Source organism: Cavia porcellus, unplaced genomic scaffold (assembly GCF_034190915.1).
Source record: "Cavia porcellus strain 051 isolate PalLab524CR breed Dunkin Hartley unplaced genomic scaffold, mCavPor4.1 scaffold_5, whole genome shotgun sequence".
Taxonomy (NCBI): domain Eukaryota; kingdom Metazoa; phylum Chordata; class Mammalia; order Rodentia; family Caviidae; genus Cavia; species Cavia porcellus.
Window position 1 is genome coordinate 53400712 of NW_026947488.1, and position 22818 is coordinate 53423529.

Sequence of the window (22818 nt, forward strand, 5' to 3'; positions counted from 1 at the left end):
ATTTGACATGTTCAGCTAGAAAGGCTGCTTCCTCCACTCCACTTCTGCTCGAGTTTGGGGTTGTAGCCACTACCCAATTGGGACAGGTCACTAGAGGATGGGATATGTGAACGAAGCCACTGCCATAGGTGGACAGACTATGGAAGGGACAGGTATAAAGTCATAGTGACTTTTAGCTGGGCATGGTGGTACAGGCCCCGTCTATAATCCTACTACTGGGCAGGTAGAGGTAGGGGGATACCTGAGGCCACCCTGTGTTACAAAGCGAGACCCTGCCTCAAAAAAAACGAAAACAAACGAATATTATAGTGACTTTTGTTTCCACAAATCCAGCGACGCTTTCTTTCCCTCTTAGTCCTGGTTGCAAGGCTCCTGGCTGCAGTCCAGGATGGCTGCCTGGAGGACAATGCTTTTCAACAGACCAGGGAAGGCTGAATAAGTCTTGGTTTACTAGAAAGGGCATCCCTCTGAGGGAAACAGCCTAGACAAAATGTAAACATGGCAATCGACTGCTTTTGTTTTTTACTTGCTGCAACTCAGAGAAAGAAGAGGGCAAATTTAGGTGGTCTGATCGCCTCCTAAGCTCAGCAAATCCCAAAACAAATTTACTGGGTTCATTAACTTTTAACAAGTGATGAAGACACGCCTCCTCCAACCTACCCGTCCAACTCCCCGAAGTTCTGAGGACTGGTTTCTTCTCGGTTCGGCTCGCGAGGGCCTAGTGTCTCCACCCTAGGGCTACGAAATCCGCCCGCCCCGCGGAGCCAAGCATCCCTCACCAATCGCAGCCGGCCTGGCCCGCGGCCTGCCCTGCTCCGGACCCCTGCGTCGCGCTGCGGCTAAAGCCTGCGCTCGGCGCGCCCCGCCCCCAACCCCTCCCCAGCCGGGGTGGGCCTGAATACCCCCTCTCCGCCCCGCCCCCAAGCCAATAGCCAGGCTCAGGTTTCCTTCAAGCCCGCCCCCGGCCCAGTCACAGTTCTGCTGGTCTGGGCCCCACCCCTGGCCCGCCCCGCCGTCGGTGCGCGCCGGGCCTGGAAGGCGCCTCCCGCAGTCGCTCGGAACTGCAGATCCGGAGCTGTCTGCACAGGACCTGCGTTGGGAGCTGAGTGGGTCGGGCGGGGCCGAGCCAGGCCGTGGGCCGTGCGGGGTCCGGGCCGGCGGACGGCGGGATGGGGTGCACCGTGAGTGCCGAGGACAAGGCGGCGGCCGAGCGCTCCAAGATGATCGACAAGAACCTGCGGGAGGACGGCGAGAAGGCGGCGCGGGAGGTGAAGTTGCTTCTGTTAGGTGAGGTTGCGCCGGTATCTGGGACCTCTGATTCTTGGCCTGAATCCTTAAAGACTTTGACCTCCCTGAAAAGGCCTTCCAGTTCCCAGGCTGAGTCTAGACTCCATCCCTGGGCTCAGAACCCCCCTCCCAAGTCTGGCTATAACCCCCAAATAAGAGTGGGACATTTGAGTTGGTCTAGACCTCGAATCTTAAGCCAGACTCTCACTCAGACCTTCAGTTCATTCTAGAACCCAAACCCAAGCAGTAGTGTCCTAACACTAGCTGCCTAGACCCTGTGTGGCCCTCCACCCTTGTTCGGCAGCCTCACAGAACTTCAGAGCTTCTGCCTGTCCTTCCTTTCCTAGACTACCCAAACCTCAGCACCCTGTGTAGCCCACACTCCCAGGATACACCTTTTCCCCCCACCTGTTTCCCCTATTCCCTTTTGCATGAACGTCACCCGGGCCTCTGCAGGTCCCTGTCCACTCCCTCCTCCTTCTGGGCCTTATCCCTAGTCTTGAATCTATGTGCTTCACCTGTTTGCTTAGACCCCAAGGGACCTCTCAAATGGGAAACTGCCCTGGAGCTCTGTCCAGCAGGAACCACTCAGAGCCCCACCAGGTCTCTGTTGGCAGACATCACTCTCAAACCTTTCTCTGGTCCTCCCTTAAGTCCTCTGCCACACTCTAGCCTTCCCCAGATCCCACCCCCCTTGCTACACCAGGTAGGCCAGGCTAGGAGGACGGGAAGGGGGACTAGAGTGGGCCTGGGCTAGGCTAGGGTGCCCTGAAGCTCCATTGGTCGCCCTGGGAGAGGGGCCGAGGCTTCAGCCTTCCCTGAGAGGACCCACTCCCTGGGAGTATATTTTCCAGTGTTGAAGGTCTGCCTGGGCTGATTAAGGGGCAATCTGGGAAGTAAAGAGGAGTGTTGAGGAGTTAGGGTTGTGGCACTTCCAAGGCCAGGGAAGATGGTGGCTGTTAGAGGGATGGGGGGAAGTGGAAGTGGTGAGACAGCCGACATATTGCTGCCCCTGTGGGCAAACAGAGAAGATCTGCTGAGGGTGCTGAGTTTCCTGTCCCTTTTCTGGACTGAAAGGCCTGGATGTGGCTTTGAGGGTGAGTGGGCCTGTTGGATCTCAAAGCCCTGTAAGAGAGTGATGGGCTTCCTGAATGAGGGGCCAGGGTTGGGCCAGTGTGCCTTGGAGCATACAAGCTGGTTTTCTGCAAAGACGGAAGGCTTGGTGATTTTCCCAGTCTGGCTTCCCCTTGGGAACAAGAGGAGTTCCCAGTGGAGGCCTGATTTGAGGGGTCCCAAGGTTGGGGGAAGGAGGGGCCCGGCGGCAGCTTTGTAGGCTGAAAAGTATGTAAGTGGGGGTGTGGCCCCTCAGCTCCCAAGCTGCCTTAGGGCCTTCAGGCTGTGAAAAGTAGGGCTGTTTTTACTGGGCCTATGGCCGAGGGACAGCTTGTATGTCCATTATGTGCCCATCTGTTGACTGTCCCGGCAGGCCTGGCCTCGGGCACAGCCCCGGAGGTTTCAAAATGGCATCCGTTTCGCTGCTGCCTCAGGGAGGAAGAGAAGGGGCGGGAAGGGGCGGCGGCCCAGCCTCCTGGGCTGCTTTGCGTTGGGCGCTTGCCTCTTCCTGTCTCTGCTGTGAGTGCAGCAGGCAGTGAGTGGGTGTGGACGCGACGGAATGCCCGTTGCTGCTGGGCCTGGGGAGGGCACTTCCGGGACCGCTGTCTCCCAGTGCCCAGAGCAAAGCCTTTTGCCAGTCCTTTCCCAGGCTGATCATGGTTATTGTGAAGACTGAGGAGACAGTAGGACAGACGCAGGACCATAGCAGCTGATTTTCCTGTGCCCTGACACTAGAAGGGTTCCCCATCTGGACAAGCCTGCCTCTTGGAGCCCAGCTCAGCTTTTGGGTCTGTCCAGGTGGGACCTGGCAACCCCTCCTACACTGGGCTGGTAGTAGCCAGCCTAGTGTCCTGCTCATCGGGCCTTTGCTTGCTCTGTGAAACAGGCTTCCTGGGTTTGGTCCAGAGGATCAGTGGGGCTTAAGGATGGCACAGACAGGAGCCTCCTGGAGATTCCTGCTGGGGATGTAGGGTGGGGTAAGACCCTGTAGACAGTGTGCTGCATGGATTGGGAGACCAAGTTCTGCCTGAAATTGAGAACCCAGTCCTCAGGTACCAGTCTGTGCTGTAGTTGCCTGGGGAGGGGTCCAGGCTTGAGCCACCCTTTACCCATCCAAGAGGAAGGTGGGGATGGGAACCCAACTGTGGGAGGTTGAATTCTGGGCGCCTGTCCCATTTAGCGGGAAACTCTGTCCAGACAACGGGACTCAGGCTGGGCAAGTGCCAACCTTCCCTAGGCTAGAACCACGCCTGCTGCCCTGCCTGTACCCTGACTCCCTCCCCTTCCCGGTAGCCTTGCCAGCTAGCAGGCACAGTCACTGTCACTGGGGCAGAGGCAGATGTGATACACACTGGGCAGAAGGAGCTTGGTGAGGGAAACAGAGGAGCTGATACCATTCTCCCTCTATAGAGTTCTCCCACCCCTACCCAGACAGGACCAGGTGGGATTTGGGGTCTTGGTGGCCAGCCTCACAGAGAAAGGAGGGACAGTGGGCTCCAGGCAGACTTCAGAGCATAGTATAGCAGTTCTGCCTTTCTCAGGCACTTTGTCTGTAGCATTCCCTGCCTGATGGATTTTTCTGTAATGCTGAGTCCAATGAAGCATCGATGACTCTGAGCACCACTGCTTCCTTCATTTGAGCATGACCCCTAGCTTGCTACTGTGCCTTCAGGGTCAAGGCTGTATCCTTTTCATTCCTGTGCCTAGCACGCAACTCTCAGCTCTGCAGTGAATGAAGAATGCATCCACAGAACTTGGTTTGGGGGCTGGGAAGGCAGAGGTGATGGTTGGCATACTGTTAGCAGGTGGCCAAGTCTTACAGGTCAGTGACCAGGATGGGGAAGGCAGGCACTTGAGAAAAAAAAGTTCTTCAGGCTGTTTCTTCCTGGTCCTGTCACAGGCTGTGTAGGGCAGAGAGAGGGACAGCCTCTACCCATGCCCTGCAGAGTTCTGGCTGCCCATCCTGCAGCCTGTACTAGGGCACAGCACACAGTAGGGACTCAGCTGTTGGTGAGGGAAGATGGCTTTGTATTCTTTGTCCCAGCTCAAGCTGATTTTAAATTCCCTAAGAGATGCTTTCTCAACAGTCTGGTGGCTCCAGAACAGCCTGAGAGCCATGGGGCTGAGACATGAGGCATGCCACTGGCACTCCACCTGTCAGCACACTGGTTTGCAAAGCAAGGGATCAAGTAAGTTTACCAGATGACAAGAAAGGGAATTGTGTGGCATCGCCCCGCAGTGTTCCTCTAGCAAAGGGCTGGCTTACTGTAAGGTGCGCATTAAGTTATGTGTGGAAACAATGAAGCTGTTGAACACATCCATGGAGGCCACATTATCCCTGGGGAGGGGACTAATATAATCCTGTGCTGCCACTTGAGCCTGGTCTAGTGGCAGATGGGTAAGAGGGCTAGCCTGGAATCCTGGCTGGTTGAGGGAGATTCTAGGGTATTTGTAAAGGTACCTTACAGAGGAAGGGTCCCCTAGAAAATTGTCACCAGTGGGGACAGAGGCACCAACTCGCCAAAGGCCATTGAGACTGTTGAACTGGTCTGAATTCTCAAGATCTCAGTGGATATTTCTGGCCTGGAGGGAAACGCCAATCTTGCTGACCCACCCTAGATTCGCAGAGGCCTGGGTTTCAATCCTGGCTTCACTTAGTGAAGGGCAGAGAGAAAACTGCTTCAGATGAAGCTCTGGCTGGATCCTGCCCTCCCCCTACAGCCTGGGGACTGAGCTGCCCTTAGGCAGCCATGAGTGTTGTGAGGTCAGTGCCCCAAATCCTGGCGGGGAAGAAAATGAGTGAGAGGCTGGATGTTGTTCTGCAGAGTTGAGCATCTTACCTGATCTCAATATGGGTATCCCAGGGAAACTTCTTTTGCTCTTGGGCAGCTTCTCGCAGCAAGTAGGGAGACCAAAGTGTATAAAGAATTGGTACTAAGTAAAGTGACAGACTGTCCTGGGATCTCAGAGGTCCTTGGGGGAGTCTAAGGTTGGAGGTGTGGCAGAACAGTGGAGCCTGAAAGGCTGGTACCCAAGTGGGCCTCCGAAACTGACATTTTCTCCCCCAGCCCTCTATTCCCGGCTGGAGCTCATTAGCACTTGAATGGGGGTGGGGCATTTTGGGCTTGGAGTCTCTTCCCACCCCTCCCCCAGGCCAGTCGAGGCTTTGTCTGCAGAACCGTAGGGACTCAGCTCCCACGCTGAGGGGGGGGATGTGTGTCTGAGCCCTGTCTGACTCCCTCTGCTTGGCCTTCCCCAGGCCCACTAGACTCAGCTCCTGCCCATTACCCCCTTCCCCCTCCAGTGTGGGAGATGTGACACTAGACACTAGTTCCTTGGGGACATCCCTGTCAGGTCAGAATGGAATCCTAGACAGAGAGCCATGCAGGTGAGGAGGACAGGGAGTAGCTGCCTCTGTGGCTAGGGTGGAAGTCAGACCAATTGAGGGACAAAGGCTGCTGTGCCAGGGACCCTGAAGCCACCTGTTATGTTGGTGTTGGCATCTGGAGAGCCAGTGGGGACTGGAAATGGCCAGGGACCTCCTTGGAGCTCTGTCCTGTTGAGTTGGCTCAGACCTGAGAGATGAGGTGATGTCTATTTGCCCACCAAGCAGGTAGACAGTAGTGCTGGGGTGGAGTGTGATCTGGTTCCAAGGAGGTCCCTGGGCCTCTGGCACTATAGAGATGGGGACTGGTGCTTGGGACCACAGATGAACACAGTAGTCCCGTATACCCTGCCCATGATCTCAATCCCTGGCTGTGTTCCTCTCAGACTCTTTATAAAAGCCACGTGGTCACCTGGCAGAAGCAGGATAGGAGAAACACTGTCTACAGTCCCTCTCAGCCACTGAGGGTCAAGTGCCTCCTGACCCCACCCAGCTGAGCGCTTTCTCTTCCCTCTGGTGGTAGAGGCAGGAGATAGGTTATGGGTTAGGATGAAGGCCAGGTAGCGGTGTCATCTTCCCCCTCCTCGGGACAGTCCCAACCTGGAGTTCACTGTGGAGAGGGGAAGGGACCCACATGCTGTGGGCAGAAAGGTATCCTGGGGAGGGCAAAGGATTGGGCTTTTCGAAGGTGTCCATTACCTGATGCCCTGAGCTACAGGTGTGGGGTGGGGCTTCCTTTGCTCAGCTCCACCCAACCCCTCCAGCCTGGAGCTCTTGTTTTTACTAAACCCCAGCCCCACCCTTACCCAACTGCAGTTTCTTGAGGCCATGGGCAGGGGAGGAGAGTGGGGGAGGTAGGAGTGGTGGATAATTCACCAGAATAAGCAAGCATCTGGGCTGGGCCTTTGCTTGAGCACCAGAAGGGAGAACCTGACCAGTTTGAGTGAAAGCCTAAAACAGGATCCTCAGTCTTTTGGGGGAGAAGGTATCCTTAATGCCTGGAGGATGCTGAGGCCTCAAGACTGTTGTAGCCACAGATGTGTGGAAGGGACATGGATGACAGTACCTACTGTGCCCATGCAGAGGGGCAGTGAGGTCTGCGTGCCAGTGCCTCTCCGGGAAGTGGTGTCCACATCAGAGGAAAAGGAGGAAGCAGCTTGAGGAGGAGGAGCCTAAAAGAGGAAGAAGCCAGAGGGTTGCTTGCTGCTAATGTGGAGGTGTGAGTTCTAGGCTGCCTAGGGCTTTGCCACCTGGAAGGTCCAGGAGGTGAACACCTGCCCGGCCTCATCTTTGTACTGATTCCTGTGGGCTGCCCTACAGGCAGTCACTGGATTGGGGCCAGTTCAGGTGGCTCTGTCCTAGTCCTGCTCCAGCAATTCCTGCGACAGGGATTCTAGAGAAGGTAGTGAAGTGTCTCTGAAAGGATTCCAAGTGCTTCTTTTGGCCACAGGAAGTGGTGGCTGGGAAAGGGACACCAGTGGCAGGAGGAGGGGAGGTGCTAGCAGGAAGGCAGAAGACTGCTCTGAGATTCCCGAGCGGCCATTGCCCACTGAAGCCGGAAGGTGAGCCGAAGTCTGAATGAATGCCTGGAAATGGAGCAGAAGCCCCAGGATTAGCTCACTCTGGGTTTCCCCTGCCTGAGATGGACAGAGGGGCTTTTAGTTCAGGCTAAGGATCCCCCACCACCATCACCCACAGAGCCTGCAGTGCCTTCAGTGGACCTCAGTTTTCTCTCATAACAGCAGCTGCTTTTGGTTGAGCCTTAACTGTTATATGGAGCTGGGTTCTTCATGGTATTGTTTTGTCCCATGAAGTTAAGCCTGGCATTAAACTCATTCACTGATGGGGAAGCTGAATAAATGGAGATGCCAGGTAGGACATGAGCACCTGCCCCAGCCACTGTGGCCTCTGGGAATCTGCCCAGCTGGAAGGAACTGGTCAGTCAAGATGATGGTCAGCACTGGGTGTGATGGAGCATGCCTGTATAATCCCAGAACTTGGGAGGTAGGGGCAGGAGGATGGCCATGAGTTTGAGGCCAGCTTGAACTACATGGTAAGACCTTGTCTCAAAAAACCTGAACAGACCAGGGATTTAGCTCAGCTGAACAGGCACTTGCCTGGCAACCGGTTGTAAGGTTGTAAGTTCGATTCTCCATACCAAAAAACCAAACAAACAAAAACATGTTCCAGGTATGGTGACATACACTGGTAATCCTAGCACTTGGGAGGCTGAGGCAGGAGGATCACCTGAGTTCGAGGGCAGTCTAGGCTATGTAAGCCAGTTCAAGGCCAGCCTGCACTACATAATGAGAGCCTGCCTAAAGGGGGGAAAAAAAGGTGGACAGCTAATGGGGTAGATGCTGTAAGTGCCTGTGTGTTCTTTGTATGCCTTCAAGGACCTCAGCTTCTCTTTCACCCCAGGATGTAGGACACAAAACTCTAAATCTGCTACTCAAAACCAGAAACCTGCCTGGGATCCATAGGGTGACCTTATCCTGCGTGTAGCTGCCCCTGTTTTACTTCCTGTCTTTCTACCCGCCCCATGTCTCCTCTTAGTGATGTTCGTGTCACAGTCAGCAACTTAGTGCCTCACTGTTCCCTTCTTTTTTTTTTTCTCTCTTTTTAGACAGGGTCTTGCTAAAGAATTCAGGCTGTAGTGACCCTCCTGTCTCAGCCTCCTAGCTGCTGAATTATAGGTGTATGCTACCATGCCCAGGGAGGTGGCTAGGTGAGTGGAATGTGAACCTATAGCAAGCTCAGTCCTGGGCATGCATGGTACCTGTGTTACTGTGTGTCAGTCAAATGTGGCTATAATGTCATCTGGGCCCACATGAGAGCTGCCCACATGAGGCCATGTCCACTTGCTTCTTGGCCTCTGAATTAGTATCGTAGTGGCAGGAACCTCGCCTTCCGTGGTGTCAGACCAGATCGCAGGGGCATTAGGGACCCAGAGAGGCCTACGAGAGCCAGGGAGTAGCTTCCATGCCTGTCAGAGCCAGGAGGACCTACAAAAAGCAGAGACTATGCATCCTCCTGGCTTCCAGAGGCCCAGTGCCTCACTGTGTGATCTGTCCTCTTCCTGCCTGCCCAGTGCTGGAACCTAGGATGGCATAGTTCCTAGCATGGTCCTGTGGCCTCTTGCCCCTAACACAGTTTAAAGTGAGTGTGAAGACCTGAGGAAAGCACTCAATGCAGGCCTTGGGGCTGACGCACTTGTGTGTCATGCTGCATTGTCACAGATGGGAACATTGAGACCAAGGCTCTAGGCCCTTCATCCAGGACCTACTACAGTGAGTAGAAGTGACAGTTAATTGGGTGCCTTGAGAACATCAGAGGAATTCCTTAAGTGAAAAGCTTCCAGGAAGAGGCGTGTGCCGTGCAGCCTGGCTCATCGTGTGACCCAGGGCTTGGCCAACTTCTGCTCACAGCCTCCTTTACTTACTCCAGGCTGGCCCTGTGTCCCAGGAGTACGGCAGGCCTGGTTGTTGGTATTTCCATGGTGCATCATGAGCCCTGGAAAGCTGCTGGAGCAAGCCCAAGGGGCAGAGACTGGAGAGGGAGAGGTGTCTTGTTTGTTGATGTTTTCAGGGTCATATCCTAGGACCCTCACACACACCATTCCTGTCCTACTCAGTGTCTCACACTGTCCTACTCAGTGTGTAGGACAGTGCTCCACCTCCTTGGAGGGAGTGAGGGGGGCAAAGAGCAGCACCTGGAGGAAGAAAGAGCTGCCAGGGGCGGGGTTTGAAGGGCCTTTGTGTGGCTAGACCCTCTCCTCTGCCTCCATCCTGTTTCCATTGTTCCAGTGTGTGCAGTCTGCACTACTGCTGGATGGGGGTTCCCTAGGAGGAGGTGATGAATGAAGGTCTAGGCACCTCCTCCAGGCACCCCTCTGCGGGAAGGCTGCCATTCTGAAACAAAACACTGTCCAGCTCTGCCCAGCCCCCAGCGCCTGCACTTTTGTTTCTGGCTGACTACTCCCCCTAGTGGTGGACAAGCCTGGGAACCTGGGGCAGCGGGAGTCACTGCTGGAACCGGCAGATCAGGCTGCGGCTGGAGATGGGGCACCCTCTAGGGGTGAGAGTAGGAGATAGTGTCTGGGCTGCCTTTGGAGTGGGCTTCCCAGGGCCTACCCTGCTCTGCTCCACTGTGCTCCCTCAGGGTTTGTGGCAGTGTGGACACGCCTGGTACTTTGGGTTATTATAGCTGGGCTACTGTGGTCCCTGCCTTTGCTGCTTGTGAAAATCTCTGCCCTGGAGCTGCCACATCAATTGTCTGCTCTCCTCAGTCCTGTGTGTCCTAGGGCGCCCGCTGGCCACGGAGCTGTCTTCAGAGAGGCCTTTATTCAGCCTGCTAAGTGTGGTGTCAGTGTGGTGTCCTTACAGCCTGGGCAGGAAGGAGACCTAGTTATGTAGGAGTGCCACATGTGTGGAAAGGAAGTGACAAACTTGAAACAAAGAAGGAAGCCTGCAGTGGAGTGAGTGGTTCTTACTCCTATCTGGGTTACACTAAGTCTCAGCAGGGATCCCCTGCTGCTCTAATCTGCCTGTTAACCACTGTTCATTGCTCTATACCCACTCTTTATATAAAAGCCTTCAGAAGCTCCCCTAAAATAAGACACCACCAGCATTCTGCTCTGTGGAGAACTGGTACAGTGACCAGCATAGCATGGTCAGCATGGAGTCCAGGGAATAAAAGGCATGAGGAAATCTGTATTCTTTCACAGGGTAGAAAAATAGTGATGGTTTTTTACCTGTGTGCTTGCTATGTATCAGGCACCGTGAGAACTTTGTTCTCCATCCTTACTTCTCTCCTGCCTTGTGCCATTTCACAGATAAGGGGCCAGAGAAAGGACGGGATGTGAGGGAAGTTCACAGAGGTCTCAGGAAGGATATGGGTGTACAGCAGGGCTGGGTGGCAGGCTTGGACCTCCCTCTGGGAGAGGATCTGAAGACAAGAGGTGGGTCGGCTGGCCACCTGAGGCTTGGCAGCTTCTGAAGAGGGGAAACAGACCAGAGAGGACATCCACATCCTCCCAGCCAGTCAAAGCTTCATGTAGGAAGCAAAGGTCCAAGATGGACAGGTAGCAGGGACTTGGATGCTGGGGTCCAGAACAGCATCAGTTGGCTGGCCTGTGGGCCTGCCTCCTACCGCAAGGCCCTTTGAACTTTTTCAGGCAGGTGGGGCGGTACTTTCTCCCTTTCCCCATCTGTTCCCACTCCAGAACTTAAGGCCTCCGAGTTAGAAGCAGATGTTCTGATGCAGAGAGCCACTGTGCCCCAGTGCACTGCAATTATTGCCCGCCTGCCGGCCCAGCAGCTATGCCACAGGGCACAGGTTTCAGAGGTGTCTTCCTTGGTGGGAAGAGATGTGACCCAGTGGGAATATCAAGGCCACCCCAGGGAACCTCTGTAGGCCCTTTTGCTCTCATTGAGTTGGAGATGGAACACCTGATGGGGCCCTTTTCAGGAGGAGGGGCTAACTCCTGCACCTTCTGTTGGCTGTGCTCCCCAGCCTACCATCTTTGCAGTGATCCAGAATCCACTGGGAAAGGCACAAGGATGAGTGAGAGAGCGGAGTGCCCAGAATCAGCAGGGTACTGGCACACCCTGGGCCTGATGCCAGTTTATCTGGTGGGACAGATCATCAGGCCCTGCCCTGCCTGGAGAGTACAGAGTGAGACTGCTGTCCCACAGCTACCAAGACACCCAGCCTGTGGCTACCTGAGAGCCTAGGTTTTTGCCTTCTCTTTCCTGCTGTGGCCCTGCTCCTGTCTCCCTTTCCCCATGTGTTCCCACTTCCCTGCTATTGCTGCTGGGACAATAACCCTGACTGTCTCAGGTGTCCTCCTGCTTCCTGCCTAGGCGCCAGCACCACACCCTTGTCTTGCCTCTCACTACTTCCTGCCCGAGTCATAGCTGCTGGAGGCACACAGGGACTGTCCTGAGTACAGAGATAGGGGTGCCATGACTGTTTTGTCCACCTGTCAAATGGGGAGTATCTGTTTCCAGTGAAGCCCTCTAGAGCAGCGAATGTCCCCCTAAGTTGGAATTTTAGGGGCCTTTGATGGGCAAACTGAGGCTTAAAGGGGAAAGGGAAGTAGGACTTCAAACAGGCTAGGTCAGGGAACAAGTATCCTGGCTCCCGGCCAGCTTACTCAGATGCTACCAGGTCTCTGTGCCTGTTGGCTTTGCTAGGAAAATCAGATGTAAAGCTTGTGAAGTCATTCCCATCATTGAGCAAAGTCACTACAGGCCCACATATCTAAAAGAGTCCCCTCAGTGGCCAGACAAACTGATGTCTTAGGTAACAAAAAGGGATGTGTCTTTGGCCATACTATCCTAGACATGTCCAATCTCATCTGATCTTGGAAGCTAAACAGAGTTGGCCTAGTTAGAATTTGGATGGGAGAGGGGCTGGGGATTAACTCAGCGGCATAAGCGCCTGCCTTGCAAGCAGGCAGTCATTAGTTCGATCCCTGGTAACGATAAAAATGAAAAAGACAAAGAAAAGGGGAGCAGCCTTCACCTAGACCCAAGGTACCCCATTCCCTATGAATTCATATCCTTGGCCTCTGCTCTCCTGGGAGGGCCCCAGTCCTAGCTGAGACTGGCTCCTGGTCGTTCCTCTACTCCAGGGTAACCTTCTTCCTCTTGTTCCAATGGACAAGTAAAAAGAAGAGCCAAGTGGCCACTGCCAGCCTTTCTGCCCAGGTACATGTTGAAGCCCTCTTCAAATCCTCACAGCCATGCAGCATGAAGGATCCTGGCTACTCTGCCACGTACCACCCAGTGTGGGGAGGATGCTGCCATCTGACCACAGCCCATGCCCAGAAAGTGTGCTGTGTCTGGTGCTGCAGTTCCCTGTGCTGGAGCCACAGAGGGAATCGCTACCCTAGCCTGTCTAGAGCCTACATGTTAGTGCCACCCCAATACCCTGCCATCATGGGAAGTGTGCCTACAATAGTCAGGTGCCTAGTAGCATTTGTTTGCCTTTGAGACAGTGTCTATGTAGGCCTGTGCACTTAGGGTTGCTATCGAGTTGACTTGGGCAGTAGGGCAGGTAGGGTGTGAACCCAGTGACCAGAGTAACTGGGCCCAGAGACTGTGTGGCCCAACTTCTGGGGAAGTCACTTAGGACAGCTCTAGAATGGGCTGCATAGAGCATGGTGGGCCACCTGAAGAGGAGACTGATTACCACCTCATCCTCTCTTGTCTTTATTTGCTCATCTGCTACATAGGGATGAGACCTTCCATGGGCAAAGTGAGGATGGAAGCACCCTCTCAGGGCTGCTGTGAAGATCCAGGTGCCTAGCTAATGTCCAATCATTATCAGGGACACAGTGGGTGCTCCTCACAGCTTTGCTGGCTTGTTTGCTGAAGGTTAGTTGCTGGTGTTAGTTTGTGTGTTAGACCTTTCTCAGAGGTGGTCTTGACTAGTCCCAGGGATGCTGGTGGTGGTTCCAGGTCCCCGGCTGACCTCCCCACATATTCTGCTACCTACCCTGATGAGCTGTTTAGTAGAAATGGGATGCTGAATGGTGGGTGGGTAAGTGTGCCAAGCAGAGGGAGCAGCATGAGCAAAGGTCCAGAGATGACAGGAGGCCTTGCCATAAGATCTGGCTGTGTATGTCTGGGAAGGAACCTGAAAATCTGGAAATATCCCCCTTTTGTTTTTGTTTTAGTTTAGGTATTGGGTAATGAACAAGGTTTGCACATGCTAGATGCCTATACCACTGAGCTACGGAGTACTGACTGAGGATTGAACCCAGGACTCATACTGAGCTATGTCCTCAGCCCTTTCCTTTTTTTTTTTTTTTTTTTTTTTAGACAGGGTCTTACTGTCACTAAGTTACCTGAGCTGGTCTCAAACTTTGGATTCTCCTGCCTAATCCCATAGTGTTGGGATTACAGTGTACACCACCGCGCCTGGCTCAGAATCTGTCTTTTTAAGCCGTCTCCCAGAGGATGGTCCTGCAAGTTCTGAGACACATTTTGAGAAGGCAGGGTGGCCCAGGCGTATGTTTCCTAGCATCCACTTCTCTTTCCTGACTGCATGGCCCTGAATCAAGGTTTACTTTTCTGAACCTCAGTGTCTTAGTCCCTAAAATGGGAGCAGAAACACTGTCTGTTTGTGGGGCTGCTGTGATAAACGTCCGAGAGAATGATGGCAAACCTCTCAGAATCAACGATACTTGGTGCAGGGGCTTTGGCAGATTGGTTTAGAAACCTGAGTCACTCTATGGTGTGTGTGTGTGTGTGTGTGTGTGTGTGTGTGTGTGTGTGTGTGTGACTCCTTGTACATCTGACCACAGCCCATGCCCATCCGGTTCTATTCTCCATCTGCTCATGGCAGACCTGTCAAAACAATAGAGAGCAGGCCTTGGGCCAGGATCATGTCCAAGAGATAAGAATATGACACTGTGTCCCAGCTTGGGTCCCTGGCATCTAAGCCTTGATGTGGAGAGAAGAGGCTACTGCTCTGTTGGAGTATGCAGGGTACCTGCCTGCAGTGCCATATTGGTGGCCTGGATACATGGGTGGGAAGCCAGTGTCTGTGAACACGACAGGCAGTGTGGGGCAGCAGGGATCCATGGTGGGAAGTGGCCTAGGGAGGTGGGTTTCCCATGGAATGTATGCAGTAGGGTCCGTCGGTCACACCCCTGGAAGCTCAGCTGCCCCAAGCCCACCGCCTCCATTTCAGGGGCCACCTGCCTGGAGGGGGAGTTCTGCCTCTGGGCTGCTGGCATTCAGGCTACTTGTGGCCCACCTGTAGTGACCCTGAGGGCATCCCTTGTCTGTCTGCCCTCTATTCCAGGTGCTGGTGAGTCGGGGAAGAGCACCATCGTCAAACAGATGAAGTAAGTGCCGTGCACAGAGGCCAGCTCCAAACTGATTTCCCCTTTTCCTTTGGGCCTATACTGCTGGTCAGTTGGGGCCCATCGGTCTCAGACCCATTTGTCCACAAGTGCTAGTGGGTTGGGGTCAGTATCCCTCTGTCTAAAGCAGGTCCCTACAGACCCCAGCAGCCCCAGGCAGCCTTGTGAACTCTCTGTTCCCTGTGGACCCTAACTCCTGACCCCTGGCTGTCAGGATCATCCATGAAGATGGCTATTCAGAGGAGGAGTGTCGGCAGTACCGGGCGGTCGTCTACAGCAATACCATCCAGTCCATCATGGCCATCGTCAAGGCCATGGGCAACCTGCAGATTGACTTTGCCGACCCCCTCCGTGCGGTATGTGCACTGCCACCCCCAGTCAAATAAGTTTTCGGGGCAAGTTTTGTCCTGGAAAACCTGAGACTACCTGAGCCTAGGCCCCATTCCAGAGGACTCCCTGCCTCTGACTGGCAGGGTGAGGGTACAATCTTTCGACTGGCTGACCATCCACCACTGCTGTGCCCAGGACGACGCCAGGCAGCTGTTTGCACTGTCTTGCACTGCTGAGGAGCAAGGCATGCTCCCTGAGGACCTGTCCGGCGTCATCCGGAGGCTCTGGGCTGACCATGGTGTGCAGGCCTGCTTCAGCCGCTCAAGAGAATACCAGCTCAACGATTCAGCTGCCTAGTGAGTGCTCCAGGGGCTGGGCTGGGCAGGGCCTAGGGACGTTGGACTGCAGGCTTGGATCAGAGGAAAGGGCTCTCTGGTTAGAAACCCAGTGGCTATTAACTGAGGAGACTTTGATGGTGTGAGAGAGATGGACTGGCGCAATGGTATGGAAAGGCCAGGAAGAATGACAGACATGGTGGCTTCTATAAATACCTCTTCTAGCCAGAGATACAGCTTCAGTGGTGCAGCTCTTGCCTGAGAAGTGCAGGGTCCTGAGTTTGATTTCCTGTACCAACAAAAACAGTACCTCTTTCAGGCCTATTGAACCTTATCTGTCTTTACGCATAAATGTCAAAGAGAATGTTTGCTGCTACTTGCTCTTTGCCAGAGACACTGATGAATATACAGGTCCCCAATAGTTATAGCTGGGAGTGTCATTGTTCTAGGAGAGTGAAGACTTACAGGAAGGGTGGTAAAGAGTTCCAGGCGGGGCTGGGGATTTAGCTCAGTGGCATAAGTGCCTGCCTGGCAAGCGTGAGGTCATGAATTCAATCCCTGGTACAAAAAAAAAAGAGAGTTCTAGTCAGAGATGTGGCAGGTGCAAGCTGCAGGGCTGCACTTGACACAGGAGTTCAGGCGAGGGACCCGCAAGGGAAAAAAAGGCTGTCTGAAGGTAGCAGGTGTGTGCACAGGCTGGAGCCTGGACCTCGGCTCTGAGCCAGGCTAGCCCAGGCAGAGCTATGGACTTAGCTGGGGACATTATAGGGAGTGCAGGAGCCCAGAGGTGTGACAACACTAGACCTGGTGGGCCTTGCCCACTTTTCTGAACTCCTTCCATACATTCCCTGCTACATGTCAGACTCATGCAGGGTGTTGATCCCACAGGGGACAGGGCAGACAAGCTCCAGGACATGTACAGTCATTGGACAGCACTCTACCCTTGCTTCGGCCTGTGTCTTCCTCCATTCCCATCCCCCATTGTGGATCACCCTCTGGCTCCTGCTGCCCACCCAAGGGTGTGGGTGGGAGGAGGCTCTTGCCTTACCCCATTGCGTTATCAGCCCCCTCCCAAGTGGCCTGGCCTCCCTTGTGAGTGTGTTGTTCCCCCCAGCCATGTCCTGTACGCCCTTGCAGGAGCTGTGGGATCCCGGCCAAATGCTGAGGGGCCTCCAGGCTTCAGTGCTGCACTGTCCTCAGATCTTGGTCACGGGATCAGCCACCAGCAGAGCTTCTGAGTCACAAGGGCTGGGAGGGAGGCCTGTCAACCATTGCCTTGTCACTGTCCCCCAACCCTGTGGTCAGGGAGGGTGGAGTTAGAGCCACTGCAAGGCCACTTTCCACTTTTCTATTACCCTGTTGTTTCTTTCCTTAAATGTTAAGTACCCCACTGTATGCCTAGTACTATTCCAGGTATAGGGGTGCAGCAGTGACCACAGGCTCTGTTCTTGCTTGACAGGCCCACCCAGCAGGGGGTATGGGTGGGAACACCACAGGGAAAAGGGATTCCCAACCCTCTTCAAGGAGTCTTCTAAACTGCAGTAGGATAGAGGGTCCCTGGGGTGAGCCCACCTGTTGAGAAGACAGAAGAGAAGCTAACATCCAGCCTGGGGTCATGGGGCATGGCATGCAGGCCATAGCACATGTGTGCGTCACAGTGCCCCATGGTCCTTCCTGTTTTTCTGTTCTGTCCCTGAGATCATTTCCCTGTGGCCTGGTTTGGCCCAGCTGCAGCAGGCCTGGCCCAAGAGCAAGCCATCAGTAGAGGGCAGCAGCAGCAGAGGAGGCCAGGTGCAGCCCCAGAGTGCAGCAACAGTGACCCTTGGGCCCTACAGAGGTGCCACTGATACTAATTAGGGGAGTTGGTAATGACAAGCCCCTGGGATACCCACCATGCAGGTGTGTGCCCTCTCTGAGGAGCCCACATTTTATTGGGTGCTAGGCAAAGTGCCCACTGGGCCTGGCAGGCCCCAGCATGTTCAGCTACACATGGAAGCACCGTACCAGGCTGCTCTGGGGAGGGAGCCATAATTGCACAATTAGCATCCTGCTCTCTCCCTGAAGGACTAATTTGTCCCCTCTTACCCCCTTCACCTGTAGCTCCGAAACTCTGTTTTGTTTTGTTTTCTGAGAAAGGGTCTTGCTATGTAGTCTCAAACTCATGGTCATCCTCTTACCTCAGCCTCTCAAGTGCTGGAATTATAGGTGTGCACCACCATGCCTGACTTTGTAGCTCCAACACTCTGAATCCAAGGTAGTTGTAGCTTAGACCCTGGATGCTGGGGCTTGGCTGGAGGACCACAGAGCCACGCCTTCTCCCAGTCCATGTGAAGGACTAGGTTCCTTCTTCAGAGCTGTGATACAAAAAATCAGGCAAGGGTTTAGGCTGAGTGTGATGCTGCACACCTACAATCCCAGCTACTCAGGAGGCTAAGGCAGATTGCCGGTTCAAGGTCAGCCTAGGCAAAATCCTGCCTCAAAATAAAAAGGACTAGGAACATAGCTCAGTGTTAGAGCTCTTACTTAGTATGGCCCTAGGTTCCATTCCCAACCCTGGGGATGGGGAGGAGTAGCAGCAGCAGCAGGAGCTTTGCCTTGGAGGTAGGAGATGAAATAATGGGCCACTGTGTGCTGGCCCAAGGTCTGGGTAAGGAGGCCGGGACACCCCCCCCCCCCAGCCCCTCTCACCGTCTACCTGCAGCTACCTGAATGACCTGGATCGAATTGCACAGAGTGACTACATCCCCACACAGCAGGATGTGCTGCGGACCCGTGTGAAGACCACGGGTATTGTGGAAACACACTTCACCTTCAAGGATCTACACTTCAAGTGAGCAAGTGTGGGGGCTGGGTGGAGGGGCAGCACCTGCCAGCCTTGGGGTAGCAGAGAGAGGCTGGCCCAGTGTCCTACAGTCCCACTCTCATGTTTCTCAGACTGTTTTAGGAAAGCATGTCCTTTCTACCAGGTAAGTCAGTGTCCACCTCCTGCCAGCTGCTTATGGCCTCTTCTGACCCTGCCCTATGTGGCTACAACCTGCCCTCCCCTTGCCGTACAACAGGCCCTGCCCCAGAACCAGGGTGAAGTGGTCAGGTGCGGATGGTTCTGGGAAGCCAGCTGTGCCCCATAGGCAGGGCTCTGTGCAGCCAGTGGGCCTCCTGTGGGGCTCCCTTTCCTGAAGCTAAGGTGACCCTGTGTCTGTAGGATGTTTGATGTAGGTGGTCAGCGGTCTGAGAGGAAGAAGTGGATCCACTGCTTCGAGGGTGTCACAGCCATCATCTTCTGTGTAGCCTTGAGTGCGTATGACTTGGTGCTAGCTGAGGATGAGGAGATGGTGAGAGGCCAAAAGGATACTGGAGGTAGTGGGAGGGGGGTGGGCGGCAGGTGTTGACAATCACTGAGCTCTGTCCTGCCCCCAGAACCGCATGCATGAGAGCATGAAGCTGTTTGACAGCATCTGTAACAACAAATGGTTCACGGACACATCCATCATCCTCTTCCTCAACAAGAAGGACCTGTTTGAGGAGAAGATCACACACAGCCCGCTGACCATCTGCTTCCCAGAGTACACAGGTAGGCTCTTGTGGTTTCTGTCCCAAGAGGAGCCAGTGGGTACCAGGTAGCCTGTGAGTGCCCCTCTATGGACAGAATGCTGACCACTGCAGGACACTTAACTTGGGCTTACTAGGTCTGCACACATAGGCGTTCTCCACCATTTTTTTTATTTTTTTGGCTTTTTGAAACAGGGTCTCACTGTGTAGTTCAGCTTGCCCTTTAATTCACTGTGCAGTCCAGCCTGGCTCCAAACTTGTGCGGATCCTTGTGCCTCAGCCTCCCCAAATGCTGGGATTACAGATATGTGCCGCCACGCCCGACTCTTATTTTTTGTTTTCTCAGCACTAGATGTCAAATACAGGACCTAGTGGTTGCTAGATAGATCCTACTATGAGTTCACCCCCCAGCCCTCCCACAGGGCCTTCTCTCACACACACGTACCCCTGAACATGTGCACACAGGTGTATCCTCCACGTGTTAGGTACCCCACATTATGTACACAAGTGTGCATATATATGCACACACACTGTCATCCTGTGCACACATGTGTACATATTACACACCTGTCTGCGCACATGCCCAGGACCTCGCTGTGCATGTTAGAGCCTCCTTCCACATATGCAGCGCAAGTCTTCACCACTGTGTCTCCCTCAGGAGCCAACAAGTATGATGAGGCAGCCAGCTACATCCAGAGTAAGTTTGAAGACCTGAATAAACGCAAAGACACCAAGGAGATCTACACACACTTTACGTGTGCCACCGACACCAAGAACGTGCAGTTTGTGTTTGATGCTGTCACCGATGTCATCATCAAGAACAACCTGAAGGACTGCGGCCTCTTCTGAGGGGCAGTGGGCCTGGCAGGATGGTGAGCTAGAGAGGGATGAGGCAGGGAGCTGGGGAAGAAAGAAGTGGGTCCTTTGAACCAGAGAAGAGGTGAGGTTAGGGACTGAGAGAGACCAGGCGGGCGTGGTGAACCTCAGATGGCAGGGAGGGGCAGTGGAGCTCAGCTGGCCAGTGGGTACAGGGCACTGAGGAGATGGCACAGGTATGCCTGACCCAGCATCCAGACAGCTAGAAACCTGTCCCAGGGTCTCTTAGAGAAAACACTTCACATGCCAGGCTGCTGGTAGGAGGAGAGAGGGTCATTGTCTGAGGAGGCAGGAAGAAGAAGCACATCCTGGCCCCCATCCATGCCATGTTTGTCTCTATATCCAGGGCCACCGCTAACTGCTCCTACAGCCCCTGAGGAAGATGGGGCCGAGAAGACCACGCTCCCTGCCTGTCCCCCTGGCTGCTTCTCCCCTCTGTCTTCTTTGTTCTCAGCTCTCCTGTCCCCTCCCTCAGCTTCAGACTCAGGGGAAGGGTGGCCACAGGCCTCTGTTTGAAACCTGCCTGGTCAGAGGTACCAGGAGTGGCTGCGATGCCCCTTCCTGGGCATCTGTTCTAGTTTTTTGACCATTGTCTTACTCTGTGGGGGGAGGAGAGCACATGCCAAGTCTCCTAAGGCCTGTGTCTGGAGGGGACCCACTTCTCCAGCCTGACCCCTGGCTTTGCCCAGCACCAGCCCTGACCTAGCCCAAGTCCAAATGTTTACAAGGGAGCCTCCTGCCCTCCCCGCCCCCACCACTGCTCGGAGGCCCCAAAGGAAAAAGCACAAGAAGCGTGAGATGCCACCATTCCTGGAGACCACAAGTCCACCTGCTCATTCTCATAGCTTTTTAAAAAAATGAAAGTAAAGAAAAAAAAAAAAAAACTGCAAACTTAGAAACTTTCTAGAGAAAATCTATTTAAAACTGTCAGATCCTGACCAGCACCCACCTGACCCCCATTCCAGTGATTCTGTGCCTTGAGTGTGTCTGCGTGTTTACACCTGTCCCTCTGCTGGCTGCCCCACATGGGTGGCACCCTTGCCCTGTGCTCTGCAGAAATGGGTTCCAAGGGCTGTTCTAGACAACTGCCAATGTCACTGAGGGCCCCACCTAGCGGCCCTGGGCCCAGGCTCCATTAACCCAAATGTAGCTCCTTAGCGCTAACCTAGGAACCACCGCTGCCTGCTGAGGGGCCCAGCCCCTCATGCCCTTGCCCCAGGCTTGGGTCCTTCAGCGTTGAACACTTCCTTGCTTTTTTCACATGTTTTATGGAATTGTTCACATGGTTTGAAATAATAAAATGTAGAAAGAAAAAAATACCAAGAACTGCTGGGTATTCTCTACTCGGGACAAAAGTCAGAGTTGAGATATGTTGGGATGCCTTTTCCCAAACATCAGTCCTCAGCTGGGGCAGGGTCCTGGGCTTCCATTTTTGTGCTTAAACTGGTCAACAGGCAGACTGGGACCCATGTGCCTTCATCTCAGTACTGCAGGTTTGGGTCTAGGGCAGCCTTCAAGACTGTAGAGCAGCTGGCAGGCTCACTGAGTTTTCTTTTTCTTTTTTCTTTCTTTCTTTTTTCTTTTTTTTTTTTTTTTGTGCTGGGTATTAGACGGTGGGCTTTTCCACAGAGCTACATCCCTAGCCCTTTTTTATTTTGATTTTGAAATAGAATTTCACTAAGTCACTTAAGATGTCCAGGCTAGTCTTTCTTGGGGGCTGGTACTACTGATCAAACTCTGAACCAAGTGCTGCACCACTGAGCTACATCCCTGGCCCCTGTCCAGGCTAGTCTCAAATGAGATCCTCCTGCCTCAGCCTCTTGAGTGTTAAAATTACGAGCATGTACCGTCAGGACTTTGAGCTGACTCTTAACCAGGTTTTTCTAAAGGATGACCTGTCCAGCCAGCCTTTTGTGCAAGAGGTGACTCTGACTTCCTAGACCCAAAGTCCCAGAAAGTGTGAAGTGTTCAGGTGATAGAGCAAATGGGCTGCAAGGCTCTGGCTTAACATCTCTGCCCAGATCACCTTCCCGCATCAAACCCGAGGGGTCGAGATAGCCAGTTGGTGGTCACACTATGGTTATCATACATTTGGGACTGAGGCTGTAAATACAGGGTAAAGTGGCCACGCTGGGGGCATGTGGGTGGCCTCGAGTGCCCGCCGAGATGCCTTAAGTTTATTCATGGACGGCAGAGGCAGAGCCACCGGGCAGGGCAGAACCGTTAGACTGGTGCCTCCGGGCCTAGCCGCCAGGGGGTGCCGCAGCTCTTGCTCCGCGACCCCTGCCGGTCACAGAGGCTGACGTCATCAGGTCCCACGGGGGCCGCCTGGCACAAAGGAAGCTTTGTGAGGCTGTGCGGCCTCGCACCCGCCGCCAGACAAAGCAGCCTGGGCGGGGGTCGGGCTGGGGTCGGCGCCACGGAGGCGGGAGGGAAGGGCTGGGCCCAGCCTCCACACACCTGCTGGTGTCCTGCGGCCCGGCCGGTGTTGGCCCGTGATGAGAGGCCGCTGCCGCCAGGTCGGAAGGAGATGGGCACCCCCGCCGCCGCCTGGTGCCCGCCTCAGGCCCCAGGCGCTTCCGGGCCCGTCCTGGGATCCCTGTCTTCCACCAGACGCTGCGGAGCCCAGATGCCCATTCACCGTGATGCCTGCCCCACAGGAAGTGGCCCCAAAGACAGTTCCTTCCTTCTATCCTGAAGGGGAGCCCTGCACAGAGGGACTGTTGGGGGCCGGCCCAGTCCTCCCTCCGTGGGTGGGCAAGCAGGGTTCTGGCCAGGGTCTCCCCGCAAAACTGTGGCTGGCTCAGCAGCAGGTTTGAGTGGTGTCCTGGCAGGGGGGTTCCCTGGGTGCAGATAGCTAGTGCCCCCCTCCCCACCTGCCCCTTGGCCCTCCTAACCAAGCTCTGATTTCCAGGGCATAAGACCCCATTGTTCCACAGGGCGGGGGCGGCTTCTCAAATCCGACTTGTCTTTGGCAGTTGGGAAATTCCCTGCCATGGGGTGGGGGGGTGACAGGCAAGAGGGACTGCCCAGGTATCTTGCACCCCAGTTGGATGGACTCCAGG

At 54.5% G+C, this 22818-nt stretch overlaps 1 protein-coding gene across 2 annotated transcripts; it reads left to right on the forward strand.

The window, feature by feature from the left end:
* The first annotated feature begins 1041 nt into the window (after positions 1-1041).
* On the forward strand, positions 1042-21079 carry Gnai2 (G protein subunit alpha i2). 2 transcript variants are annotated; one of them, XM_005006536.4, is made up of 9 exons: positions 1042-1287; positions 14603-14645; positions 14878-15019; positions 15189-15349; positions 18030-18158; positions 18531-18660; positions 18746-18899; positions 19536-19749; positions 20100-21079. In XM_005006536.4, the coding sequence occupies exons 1-8, from the start codon at positions 1170-1172 to the stop codon at positions 19724-19726; spliced, it is 1068 nt and encodes a 355-aa protein (XP_005006593.1). In that variant the 5' UTR covers positions 1042-1169; the 3' UTR covers positions 19727-19749; positions 20100-21079. The 2 variants fall into 2 exon arrangements, with proteins under 2 accessions (XP_005006593.1, NP_001166425.1); NM_001172954.1 differs by lacking the exon at positions 20100-21079 and having other exon boundaries at positions 1170-1287; positions 19536-19726.
* Positions 21080-22818: the final 1739 nt, after the last annotated feature.